The 14,443-nt window shown below is 38.7% G+C and overlaps 1 protein-coding gene across 1 annotated transcript in view; it reads left to right on the top strand.

Moving 5' to 3' along the window:
* The window catches only part of NEK11 (NIMA related kinase 11), a gene marked incomplete at its 3' end in the record, with an annotated part of 277,346 nt that overhangs the window by 63,939 nt on the left and 198,964 nt on the right, over positions 1-14,443 (top strand). Inside the window, 2 exon segments of the mRNA XM_079705252.1 lie at positions 8,939-9,004; positions 9,969-10,094. Coding sequence (XP_079561378.1) covers positions 8,939-9,004; positions 9,969-10,094 — 192 coding nt within the window.

Raw genomic sequence — 14,443 nt, 5'->3', positions numbered from 1 at the left:
GAGATAAAACATGTCCCCCAATAACTGTAAACCGTATAGCATGGTGGATATACAGAGTTCATGGTCTCTACCGTGCGTGGCTTATGGCCTTGGGTGATCTGCTTAACCTTTCTGAGCCTTTGTTTCCTCATCTATAAAATAGGGGTCATAATGGGACTATCCTTGCTTACTTTATAGGGCTGTGGGGAATATGCTTTAAGATATTACACACTTAGAAAGTTTGCAAACTGTCAAGCCCTGTGTAAGTGTTATCGTTTGTGGTTGTAATTCAATATAGAATGAGGGCCTAGCCACCAGAAAGGGTTAAAAATCTCTGACAATAACGAGTATTGGCAAGGAGGTGGAGCTATTGGAATTCTCTTACATTGCTGTTAGGGTGTGAATTGGTATAACCACTTGGGAAAAATGTTTGGTCATATTGATACCTCCAAAGACAAACATTTAAATACCTTATGACCCAGTAATTCTATTTGTGAGGTGAAATATGAGTACCTATATCCAACAAAAGACATGTACAAAAATGACCATAGAAGCCTTATTTGTAATAGCCAAAACACAGAAAAATGTCCATTTACAGTAGAATTGTTAAATAAATTATGGTATAGTCATACAATGGGGTACTCTGCAATAAAAAAGAACACATGATTGATATGCACAATCTGATGAATCTCAGAGATATGATGTTGGGTGAGAGAAAACAGACACAAAAGAGTGGGTACTTTATGGCTCCGTTTGTATGAAGTTCAAAAACAGGCAAAACCAATGTGGGGTGAATCAGAATAGAGGTTATGTTTGGAAGGGAATTTCGACTGGAAGGGGAACAAAGAAACCTCCTGGGATGCTGGAAATGTTCTACATCTTGATCTGGGTGGAGGATTACAAGTGTGATGTGTATGTAAAAGTTCATCAAGCCTAAGATTTATACACTTTAATGTAAATTATACTCCTAATTTAAAACAGGTGATAAGAGTGCCAAGAAAAGTACAATTTAAGTGCTATAGGACAGCAGTCCCCAACCTTTTTGGTACCAGGGACCAGTTTTGTGGAAGACAGTTTTTCCATGGACCAGGAGTGGGTGGGGATGGTTCAGGCTGTAATGTGAACGATGGGGAGCGGCAGATGAAGCTTCACTCGCTCGCCTGCCGCTCACCTCCTGCTGTGCGGCCCAGTTCCTAACAGGCCACAGGCCGGTACTGGTCCGTGGCCCGGGGGTTGAGGAGCCTTGCTATAGGAGCTCAGAAGAGGGAATAATGCTTTTAATTGGGAGAATCAGTGAAGGCTTCTTGGAAGGAGTGATATTTGAACCATGGTGCATTTTGAATATGGTAGAAGATGGGTCAGAACTTTCCAGGCTTAGGGAACAGAGTGAGCAAAGTCACAGAGCTGGGAAAACATGGTACTTTTAGGGTGAATGATGAGTGGTCCCATCAGAAAGGCTCTTGGAGTACATGAATGGAGCTGTGAGTCAAGGTAGATCAGATTGTAGATCTGATCAGAGTAGATCAGATTGTAGAGGGCTTTGTTTTGTAGCATAGACATTGATACCACAGAAGCCTTCTGAATGGAGCTGTAGTGTGACCAGACCTTCGGGAGGATTAGGTGATAAATTATAGAGGGGAGAGAGGGGGACTTGGGTTATCAACCTGGAAACTTTATAAAATCCATGCCTGAGGTTGTGAGACCTGAGCCAAGGTGACAGCACTGGGCAGCATGGAAGGGTGAGAGTGAACTCGACAAGCTGAAATGACCAAACTTGACATTAAACGGGTTGTGAGATGTGCTAGGAGAAGGTCAAAGATGAACCTGTTCATCACCTGAGGGTGAGCAAGAAGTTGGAAAGACAGGTTTGAACCAGTAGTGCTGAGTTTAATTATAAATATGCTGAGTGGAATATAGAGAGAAAGAGATACAGAAGGAGGAAAAGAAGGAGGTGGAGGAGGAGGAGACAGAGGGAGGGAAAGCAGAGGAAGGGGAAGGGCAAGGAGAAGGAGAAGAAAACGTTAGAAGTGAGGACCTAGATCTTGGGGAAACAGAAAGACTTGTCATTGTGCATGTGATGGTTAATTTTATGTCAATCTGAGTGGGCCATGTGTTGTTTTTTAGCATATGGCATGGACACTTATAAATAATAATGTATAAAGCTAAGAGTATTCACAGTTCACTCAAAGCTACCCTGAGACTGTAGCACTAAAATTCCTTCCTCATGCTGTGTTAACACAAAACCCCAACCTCGATGACTTAGGACAGTCATTTCTTGCTTTGGCTGCAGATCAGCTGCGAGTCTTCCCATCCCACTGCCTACTCTGAGGGAGCAGCTCTTGTCTGGGACATGCTTTCTCCTGGAAGAGGGAAAAGCAAGAGAGTTAGGGGAGACACTCAGTGGTTCTTAAAATTCTGCTCAGGCATGACAGTTGCCTGGTCTGTTTGCATGCCATTGACCCAAGCAAGTCACGTGACCAAGCCCAGTGGAGGTGCCTCTTCCTCCCAAGGCAGACACCTGCTACCAGGCACAAGAAGTGCAAATATTTGGGAACAAGAATACAACCTACCACAGTGCTTCCCTCAGCTTTCTACTTAAATCTGTCAAACTATAACCAATAAAATAGATCTGTCTATGAAGCATTATTCCAGCCTTTTCCTCTTATGGTCTAGAGCAGGAGTCCCCAATCCCTGGGCCATGGACCTGTACTTGTCTGTGGACTGTTAGGAACCGGGCCACACAGCAGGAGGAGAATGGCGGGCGAGCGAGCAAATCTTCATCTGCCACTCCCCATTGCTCCCCATTGCTCGCATTACTGCCAGAACCATTACCCCTCTCATCCGTGGAAAAATTGTCTTCCACGAAACCGGTCCCTGGTGCCAAAAATGTTGGGGACCATTGGTCTAGAGTATATATTCAAATGCATTTTGAAAATTACATAGACTGCTTACAAATGAGTTAGGAAATTACTTTGGAAAAAAGAAGAAGATGGATTTGGCTCTTCTGTTGCAAATTTCCTTGCAAATTTTTTTAGTGCATGTGGTAGTTAATTTTATGTGTCAATTTGAGTGGGCCGTGAGTTGCCCAGATTAAATATTGCTTCTGGGTGTGTCTGTGAGGGTGTTTCCAGATGGGATTGTAACAGGGAAGAACCAATTTTGACTCCATGTTGGATCTGTTTCTTTGACTTCAGCCTTTGCTTTTTGTTGCTTTTGTTACTGTAATCACACATAATGGCCTGCCTCAGGAACCCTACCCACGTGTGAATGGCTGCAAGAAAGAAGAAATTACACATCCCCTCCCTGAGGCTGGCCATTCCAGGAGATGTTTTGCAAGGCTGTTGGCCCTTTTTACTTCCTCCCCGCCTCTCCCTCTCTATTCTGCCTTTTTACTTTACTTCCCCCTCTAATTCTATAAAAGAAACTGGCATCCAGACCCCGATAAAATAGTGTTCTGGGAGGACCCTAGTCTGCCATCTTCTCAGTCTGCCGCTGGCTTTCTGAATAAAGTCGCTATTCCTTACCTCAATACCTCGTCTCCTGATTTATTGGCCTGTTGGCAGCGAGCCGAGTGAGCTTGGACTCGGTAACAGGATTAGCATTTGGATCAGTGGACTCTGTAGATTGCCCCCTCCAGTGTGGTTGGACACATCCATCCCTTGAAGGTCTGAAAAAAACAAAAGGCAGAGGAAGGAGGAATTTGCCCCCTTTTTCCTGCCTCACTGGGGAGCTGGGGTGTCTCATGCCCTTGGAATGAAGGACCTAGATCATTGATTCACCTGGTCTCAGGCCTTCAGACTAGGACTGAATTATACCACCAGTTTCCTGGGTCTTCAGCTTGCAGACAGCAGATCTTGGGACTTCTCAGCCTCCATAATTTCTTGAGCCAGTTCCTTATAATAAATCTCCATTTGTATCTTTATCCATATCTGTATCTTCTATTGGTTCTGTTTCTCTGGAGAGCCCTGACTAATACAGTGCAGCAGCAGAGGAGATAAAGAAGACCCTGGAAAAACTAAGAAGAATGAAGTTACAGAAGAAATGAAGATTTTGTTTACTCCTTTGGAGCTTTCCTGTACTTATTTTAATTTGGTTTATTTATACATTTGTAATATTCTAAATCTATGGCATATGGCATACACACTTATAAATAATGTTGTTAAAAGCTGAGAATTTTCACAGTTCACTGAAAGCTGTCTTGAGAATGTAGTTCTAAGACTCCTTCCTCCCCCCTGGGCCTGAACCTCTGGCGAGTAGACAGAGCTAAGTTTGTTAAAGCTGTTTGTGTCCAGAGGCTTGTCACCAAGTCCCCCAAGCCTCCATAAATTGGGCCAGTATTTGAGTGACTTAGAGCCTTACTTCTTTTTGGACCAATTAATTAGCTAATCTTTGAAATGTAGTCTCTGGTTGCCACAGCAGAACTGGGCATGAGGGAACTTCTTAGGGGCAGAGACAAGAAGGCTCTGTGGGCAAAAAGGCTCCTCCTTTTTTGCCCCCAGTGCTAACACAGAAGACACAAAACAAAACAAACACACACCCCCAACTCACTTCTGTTGAAGGGGTTCTGTTCAATTAGCCTAGATTTTTTAACATGAAGCACAGAGCAGCTTCTCTGCAGGGATCTCATTTGCTGGTGTTCTTGGTGCTTTCACAGTGGAGGAGAGAACAGGGCTGGGGCAATTTCCCTAAGATGAGTGCCTTGTCACCTAGCAACCCACACCTTTCCCCAGCCACTTGGTGAGGTATTGTGTTAGAATGGCTAAGCATTTCCCAAAAGGTGGTATGGGGAATTCATTTTTAACGTAGTGAGGCTCCCAGGGAAAGGACCTACTAAATGTGACAGGGGATGGAGGTGTGCTCCCGCAGGCCTGGAGATGGAAAAGCAGAGAGAAGTTGTGTCTGTGGTGTTGTGGGAGATTCCTGCTTTCTCCTGGCTCCCACTTCTTGGTATGTCCTGAGGTCACTTTTTTAAGGAGACCCCACTCCAGTACCAGGTGTCAGAAACTCCTACTGTGTAGCTACATTTGAGAAGGACCTGGCATCACCCTTGGCTTATAGCACAGAGGGCTTATCATGGTTCTGGGGGCCCAGGACACCAATGAGGAAGCCAGGCAGGAGCCGCCTCAGAGTCTAGGACGAAGGCCACTTGGCAGAGACCAGCAACAGGAGCTGCCTGGGCTGTGCATCACCACGGAGCCATTGCTCATGCCAGCACCTGCGGCAGGAAGAGTCTGCAGGCCACCCTGAGACCCTGCCGAACAAATACAGACCTGTGGGGAGGGAGCTGAAGTTTCAGAAACTACTCAGATAAGGGCTTAAGGGGAAATGAAGGTTAAACTGTCCATACTATCTCCACAGTCCTACTCTGGCTCGGGGCCTGAGAAACACCTGCTGTGGCTGCCTCCACAGACCTCACTCTGCTGTGGTCCTGGAGGCTGAGGGTTTGGACAATGGCCTGATGGGGAGTTGGAGGCAGGAACTCGACCACGGGTTTGACCACCACTGTCATTCATTCTTAATCAGGGCACTTAACTCTCTTGGGCATCATGAAAATAGAAATTATGGGGACATAGGTGGAGAGCTACTTGAGCTTTTTAGAAGAAAGATTTTATGTCAACTGTCTGTATTGCTAGTCGCCTTGTTATTTCTTGGACTTGATTTCTAAATACTTCAAAGGAAAAGATATTAACAAAGTACATGAAGGGACTTTCTTTCTGGAACCATTTTTGCTTACTGTAGCCACAAAGTCAAATTATACTTAAAAAATTTATCAGGTAGCTTGATATCTGGTCTGTTGCATATATTTTACTGTTCTATTACCACAGCACCAGCCAATTACTTCCCATAACTGTTTTCTAACATACTGTTTGCCTTGTTCTTAAAAGACCTAGTGGTGATTTAGTTATTTACATATTTATATATGTGGGGACTGTTAATGTATTATATCTATAACTCATCTTCTACTTGCCTAGTCTAAGTATCAATATTATTTTTCATTACTTGGACTGAATATTTTTCACTAACCATTATTACGTTGTTTAAATTTTGCAGTGGTCTCGATACAACTGTGGAAGGTGGGTGATTTAGTGTGATATAAGCTTACTTCATCATAGTTGGAAGCTGAGGTCTTAATCTTGAGTTTTTTATTTCAATGGTCACATTTTCCCTTGAGATATTCTATTTGGTTGTTTTCAAATCAGCATCATCTTTTTTTGGATAATATTCTGTTTCTATCTTGTGTTTTCTATTCTTCATTATTTTAATCATTTGATATACACTTATTTTATAGTTTATATCCTATTAAGTTATCAGAAATTCTCAGGGGTTTATTTATTTTTATTGGAGTAAAATTGCTTTACAATGTTGTGTTAGTTTCTGCTGTACAACAAAGTGAATCAGCTATATGTATACCTATATCCCCTCCCTCTTGGACCTCCCTCCCACCCCACCCCCCATGCCACCCATCTAGGGCATCACAGAGCACCGAGCTGAGCTCCCTGTGCTCTACAGCAGGTTCTGCTTAACTATCTATTTTACACATGGTAGTGTATTTATGTCAAACCTAATCTCCCAATTCATCCCACCCTCCCCTTCCCCCCTTTGTCCACGTGTTCGTTCTCTACATTTACGTCTCTATTCCTCTCCTACAAATACGTTCCTCTATATCATTTTCTAATTCCACATATATGCGTTAATATACGATATTTGTTTTTCTCTTTCTGGCTTACTTCACTCTGTATGACAGACTCTAGGTCCATCCACATCTCTACAAATGACCCAATTTTGTTCCTTTTTATGGCTGAGTAATATTCCATATGTATATATGTACCACATCCTCTTTATCCATTCACCTATTGTTGGACATTTAGGTTGTTTCCATGTCCTGGCTATTGTAAATAGTGCTGCAGTGAACATTGGGGTACATGTCTTTTTGAATTATGGTTTTCTCAGGGTATATCCCCAGTAGTGGGATTGCTGGGTCATATGGTAGTTCTGTTTTTAGTTTTTTAAGGAACCTCCATACTGTTCTCCATAGTGGCTGTATCAATTTACATTCCCACCAACAGTGCAAAAGGGTTCCTGTTTCTCCACACCGTCTCCAGCATTTACTGTTTGTAGAGTTTTTGTTGATGGCTATTCTGACCTGTGTGAGGTGATACCTCGTGTAGTTTTGATTTGCATTTCTCTAATAATCAGTGATGTTGAGCAGCTTTTCATGTGCCTCTTGGCCATCTGTATGTCTTCTTTGGTAAAATGTCTATTTAGGTCTTCTGCGATTTTTTAATTGGGTTGTTTATTTTTTTGATATTGAGCTCCAAGAGCTGTTTGTATATTTTGGAGATTAATCCTTTGTCTGTTGCTTCATTTGCAAATATTATCTCCCATTCTGAGGGTTGTCTTTTCATGTTGTTTACGGTTTCCCTTGCTCTGCAAAAGCTTTTAAGTTTAATTAGGCCCCATTTGTTTATTTTTATTTCCATTACTCTAGGAGGTGGGCCAAAAAAGATCTTGCTGTGGTTTATGTCAAAGTGTGTTTTCCTCTCAGAGTTTTACAGTGTTCGGTCTTATATTTAGGTCTTTAATCCATTTGGAGTTTATTTTTGTGTATGGAGTTAGGTAGTGTTCTAAGTTCATTCTTTTACATGTAGCTGTCCAGTTTTACCAGCACCACTTATTGAAGAGGCTGTCTTTTCTCCACTGTATATTCTTGCTTCCTTTGTCATAAATTAGGTGACCATATGTGTGTGGGTTTATCTCTGGGCTTTCTATCCTGTACCATTGATCTATATTTCTGTTTTTGTGCCAGTACCATACTGTCTTGATTACTGTAGCTAGCTTTGAAGTATAGTTTTATTACATATTATCTGCTGATTCAGTTCGCATTTGCTTCTGCCAGATGCCTCAAGAGGGTATTGACAGCTGAGAACCAATTTTTATGTTAATTTCTTGGTTTGGGATGTCTTAAGCCATACAGCTACTGCATATTTGAATTCCAAACGTAAGTGAGCAGAGAGACATGGTTGCAAAATATGAAGGAAGAGATTTCTTTTCTCCATTTTGTTTACTTGTGAATGAATGTTTCTTGGGTCATATTTTCACTTAAGATATGGACTGCATATAGGATTCTGACTTTAGGTGTTTATATTAGTTCCAACTCTCCACATTACATGGCCTCAAGGTCTTGGCTGCTGTGAGTTCTGAGTTCCTCGGGCTGCTGAGACATCAGCACCTATTGCTCCCTCTGGTTTTCAATTTTCTTTTTGTATAATCCCAAAGGATTTGCCTCATTTTCTTGGGGGTTCAATTGTGTTATATGTGAATACACTTACATACTTTATTCAACATTTCTGGGTGTTTCTTTAGGCAAAGGTTTTCAAGTTGTCTGATTTTTCATAATTTCGGAAATGAAAGTCTTAACTGACATAATTTACATTGCTGGGTTACAGTAAAACTTGTTAAGTGTTATCTATTATTAAATAACATCATCAACATTTTTTCCACATATCTATAAAATGTGAACATTTGGATTATAATATATATATTATATTATAAATATAAAGATATATATGCATATAATAGATTATATATAGTATATAATAGATTATAAAGCTTTGTGATAACTCCTCTGTGAACTGGGTGTATGGTTACTGGATAGTACAATGTAGATCATGCTACTAAAACACAATCAAATCTGGCCTGTTAAAATAATTGGAAGTACATCACCCTTCTCTCAACTACATATTTCTCTGTCTTTAAAACCTTTGTTTTAAAACTCTGATTATCTCAGTGAAGTTAGAAAATGTTGTGGCTTTGAAGCTTTTAAACATTGAAGGATATATCTCTAGGAGTGTATATTTATGTGTGAATCACTTCACATTCACTCATATATATTATTTATATTTGGATTTTAAAATTTTATATTTGCATGAAATTGTATATCCTTTTTTTCCTTTTGTAGGAGGATACTTCATCGAGACTTGAAGTCAAAGAATATATTTCTGAAAAATAATCTACTTAGAAATTGGTAAGATTTTAAGAATATGTATTCTATGAGAGAGGATATTCTAGATGTTATTAATATATCAAATTGGAGTATAAAGTACCTAAAAGTGTTAGAATAATCATTGGTTTATTCAAGCTTACTAAATTTTTGTTCTTGATTGGTTGTGCCCAACAACAAAAAACCCAATTATTTTGTTTCTGATTATCTGATATAAACTGAGGTATAAAACATTTGCTACATATTAGATAGATTCAACAAATATCTTTTGAGTTCCTATTCCATGCCATGCACTAACCATTAATAAATGATTAGACTTGTTTTACTAGTTTTATTACTACAGTTTTCCCACTCCCCCACTTATTTTATCACAAGCAATTAGCAGTTATCACAGATAATTAAAATGTTGATATAGTTAGTTCTCCTTTAGAACTGTACTTACACTCATAACAGTTACTGGATTGTTTGATCTTACGTAGGTGTTCTTAGAGGGGGAAACATAAAAGCATGCAACTAATTAGGCAAGTATACTGAAGCTGATAGATTCAAATTTTTATAGTCATGTTCTTGAAAAGTCTCAGGTTTTTTGTTTAAAATTTCTTTATTGTAAATGAAGAACAAACTCTCCCCCCCAGATAAAATTGCAAATCATTATATTCAATGCTTCCAGAATCATTCTGTTTGTTGTTATTCAGACTTGAAATAGCTTTTTGTTTCAAGTTGCTGGTTTTCCATAATTCCAGAAAAAAAAGTTTTAGCTTACATAATTCACTTTCCTGTCTTCAAAGTCTTCTTTCTCCTATAAGGCTTTTATTTTTAAAGCTATTCACCAGTATTGTATAATTTAAAATGTGTGACTTTTCTTTCCCTTTAAAATGGTATGAATCATTGCATATTAAAATTGTCAAATTAGACAGTTGTTAATTTCCAGTACAGTATTGATTTTTGTATTTTAAAATATTCATAAAAATTAATTATTATTTCAAAGGTATTTTGGAGTTTCTCGACTCTTAATGGGATCCTGTGATCTAGCCACCACTTTAACTGGAACTCCCCATTATATGAGCCCGGAGGCTCTGAAACACCAAGTCTATGACACAAAATCGGATATCTGGTGAGTGGGCATGGGCTGGTCCAGGCTTCTTATTCATTTGCTACCCTGAGAGATGGTGCATTTTGTTTTTAGGCTCATTTACTTACTACGTCCACTCACTTTATCCCTTTTAAATGTTAATTATTCTGTGAGCAGTGTAAAAGAAGGTCATTTGGATTAGGAACTTGATATATTCCATTAAATTGATTTCAAAAATTCTCTTTATTCATAGATTAACTGGTTGGTTTGGATTTTTTCTTCTTGAACCACGAGGGAAAGTTCCTAATGTATCACAAACATTAAATTTTGATATGTTTCTGCTAGTCTATTACATAAAGCATTTGTAATTCTAAACACTGTGCTTTATTTTTTTTTAGGGTTAACTTCCACCTCTGTGGGGAATATATAGCTTACCTTTATTTTTTGTCTTCTTGTTGCTTTTAAGAATTTTTACTAAAGATATTAGCTTTAAGGATCAACTTAAATTAAAAAAATTCTGGGTTTTCAGTGACAGATACATTTGAGATTTCTCAGCTTCTTTGAGCTCTGTTCCAAAGGAATTTCTCCTTCTTCATTGGGGAATTAGTTTAAATCTCAGTGCAAGAAGCCATGTGGAAAATTGTATTCTGTTGATAGCAATAGATCCTAATTGGGGAAAATTTCCTTTCCTTTGAAGAAGAATCTTATATAATTTTTCAACTTGATAAGGGTTGAAAGGACAATTTAGCTGAGAACTTGTTAATTAAGTAAATAATTATTGTATGCAAATCAACTTAAGTAGTTCTGAGCTTTCAAAGATGAGCCGTGTGAAATATTGTGCCCGCTTCATTCTTCTAAAGAAGATAAAGTAGAAAATTACCTTTTCTCTGGTTAGGGAAAAATAAGCACAGCAGGGGTTATGTGTTGGGATTTTCAACAAGGTCATTACTCCTGTTCTTGCTCTGGTCCCTCCCAAGTGGGAGAAAACACTGTCACTATTAGGTCTGGCTGGGGCAGATCCCTATCCATCCTGCTCCTTCAATCACTCTTGGGATTACACATTTCTAGGTTCTTCAGTTTTTTTTTTTTCATTGTTAACTAGTTTCTTCCCTGGTGGTCTTTTCCAATTCACCTATCATCTTTTCTCAATCACGACGTTCCCTGATTCCCTCCAAAAACAAAAACAAAAACCAGACAAAACCCACAAAAGTATGTTCAGATGAATGAGTTTCTTTAAACTTTGCTTTACTGAACATCTACTATTTGCCCATGGCTGTTCAAGTGATAGGATTCCTGACCCTTAGGAAAAATCTTCTTGCTCTTTTTGGTGTACCTTTCTCCAGTTAGAGAAAAACTAGTCTTGGGCTTTGGATTGAATTTGAGTTAACATACCTAAATCTCTCTTCACACTTATTTTTTTTATTATTATGGACATTTAAAAATAGATTTAAATATAAAATGTCTTCATGATTAAGTTTACATGGTATCTCAGGAAGATGTTAAATCATGTCATTTGAATGAAGAGTAAATTAATTTTATGAAGCTCATCATTTAAGTCCTTGGTATTACGTATAGCAAGAAAGCTGACTCCTTTTGACAGGTGTCTATATTTGCTTGCCAAATCGGATGGACGTCACCTAGAAAACCAAGGCAAAGGAGCCCACAGAGAGGAGGACGTAGAGTCTTTTCTTTCAGTTGTGTCTGTCTTACTTCTTAAAAAAAAACCCAAAAACTTAAAACAAAAAACTGTTCCTAGTATTGCATGAAGAATCATAGGAATATCAGACAGTATTGCTATAATGTTTTAGGCTTACAAAAATGATATCTGACTCAGGCAAAACTTAAAAAAGCCAACACCTCCCAAATATAGAAATGCAGGGGAATTTTAATATATTTTTGCAAGCATTAAGTCAGCTCTCCTTGCAGAGATTACCAACTACTCAGCAAGTTCTAGGCAAGGATTTATCATCATCATGACCCCAAATAATGACCTTATTATGAATTTAGTAATTACCTTGGTTGTATCCAAATCAAAATGGGTTTATCTGGTAATGAAATGTCTACTGTTGAACCTAAAGTGGAAAGAATAACAGAGAAATATAAATTATAGTGGCAGATATATAAGTGTAGTGAGTCATCTTTTGGAGACACTCTTAGAAAATGTAGACTGAATGGGGTTGAGAATTTTTCCACTGAATCTCAGTGTGTAGCACCTGTTTACTGTGGAATATTGTCTTAGGATTGGAAACACTTATGAATAATTGACAAGTGTTTTGCTTTAACATTAATGGCTGTACATATTTATTTATAATGCTTAAAGAAGAATTGTTATAATACTAACTATATTTTCATCTGTTAATGCTCGCCCATATGTAACCTTGTCCTCCTTCTTCAACCTGCTTAAAGCTTTTGGGATTCATTTATTTACAGCAATCAAGTACAGGAAGTCCCTTTCTTAAAAGTGGGTTAGGTTCTCAAAGTTTATAAACAATTATTTGGAAAGTTAGGATAATTAGGTTCACTGAGGACAATACTTTGAACATGGCTGATTTGTATAAGGTATTGCTGAACATTTTTTCCCCCCACAGGAAAAATATAATATATGAGTTGGGTTCCTAGACTAGTTCTTTAAATTGGTTTGAACTATGAATAGTTAGAACTTATTATTTTTGTAAGAGAAACAAATAAAGGACAATGACAATATTATTGGAATAATGGTACTGTAATTAAGCAGAAAGGAAACAGACTATTCATTGTTGGCCTTATTTGTCATGTTGTGAGAGGTCACCAGATGGCCATACATTCTTTGGGTGATTTAAGTGGAGTTAATGGTGGTGGGGAAAGTATAATGGGATGCTCTCAGAGTTTTGTTCAGGGGTCTGGTATGGTAGTTGGCTGGGTAGGGGACACTGGAGGAGTCTAGTTCACACCCAACATTGGAGTCAGGGTGTAGTGACCTTGGACGGAAATGTTAGACAAGGCTTAGCTTCAGGTGGAAGAAAACAAAGAGGAACCAGCACCTGCCTGGTCTGCCAGGGCTAAGAAAGTATCCTCACAGAAGAGCATTCCCAGGGTAGACAGGGTAAGGGGGTAGAGAGGAAAACAAACCTGTTTTCTGGTGAAGGATTTAGGAAAAGGGAGAAACAGGCCAACCTGACAGCAGGTTCTGTAGCTAATGTGGGACCTCAAGTAGCTGGCAGCCAGCATCCCCATCAGCTGCCTCTCGGTGAAACAAGTTCTCACCTGCCCATGTTCTGGTCATTTCTTGTGTGGGTTCAGAGCAAGCTGTTGGACAGCTTCACGTTCCTGGGGAGTGAGCCTTCTTGGGGAGTGAGCACTGGCATCATTATTTTCACTCAGCAGAAGCTGAGGTAGGGAAACACTTAAGTCAGTGGCAGTAAATTTGAGTATTAATATATTTTTTTCAATGATGAGCATGAAATGATTGATACAAACTCTGCAGATAATGTTAGCCTGGCCTGCTGGATTTTTAAAAGGGTATCATAATACAACAGCAGCAAAAGAACCAGGAATAGCTACCCTCTGTGGAGCGCTTACTCCATGATTGACATTTAATGTGCTAAATTCTTCATGTACTTATCTAAGTTTGTTACTCCAAAAAAAACACACACTATGTATAATTTTATAACTTTCTTTTTTTCATTTAGCAAAATAGAACATTGCTATGTAGCAAGAAAATATATATACATATCATCTAAATATTTGCATAGTATTCTATTCCTGGACACAATAGTTTATTCAACCAAGACCTTAATGTTTTCTCTGAAGATTTCTCTTTGTCTTTCAGCATTTTTACCTGATGTATCTAGGTGTGGATTTGCATTTATCCTACCTGGGTTTAGTTGAGATTCTTGGACATGTAAATTAACATATTTCATCAAACTTGATCAGACTTGGGAGGCTTTCAGCCCTTCTTTTTTTGAGTATTTTTTTCTCCTGTTTTCCCTCTTTCCTATCTTTCTGGTTTTCCCACTGTGTGTATGCTGGTGTGTTTTCTGGTTTCCCACATGCTCTGATGCAATGATCATTTTTCTTCATTTTTCTCTCTGTTCTTCAGATTGCATAATATCTGTCAGCCTATCTTCAAGTTCACTGATTCTTTCTTCTGCTAGTTAAAATCTACTGTTGAGCCCCTCTGAGGAACTTTTTGTTTAAGTTATTGTACTTTTCAACTCCAGAATTTCTATTTGATTTTTAAAATAATTTCTCTCTGTTTACTGATATTCTCCATTTGATGTGATGTTTTATCATACTTTACTTCTTTAAGTAGTTTCCTTTAGTTCATTGAACATATTTAAAATGACTGCTTGGAAATCCTTTTCTGTTAAATCTGACATCTGAGCTCTCTTAATTAGTTTATGTTGCCTGCT

Source organism: Hyperoodon ampullatus (genome assembly GCF_949752795.1).
Source record: "Hyperoodon ampullatus genome assembly, chromosome: 5".
NCBI classification, from domain to species: domain Eukaryota; kingdom Metazoa; phylum Chordata; class Mammalia; order Artiodactyla; family Ziphiidae; genus Hyperoodon; species Hyperoodon ampullatus.
This window is presented reverse-complemented; position numbering and strand designations above follow the sequence as displayed.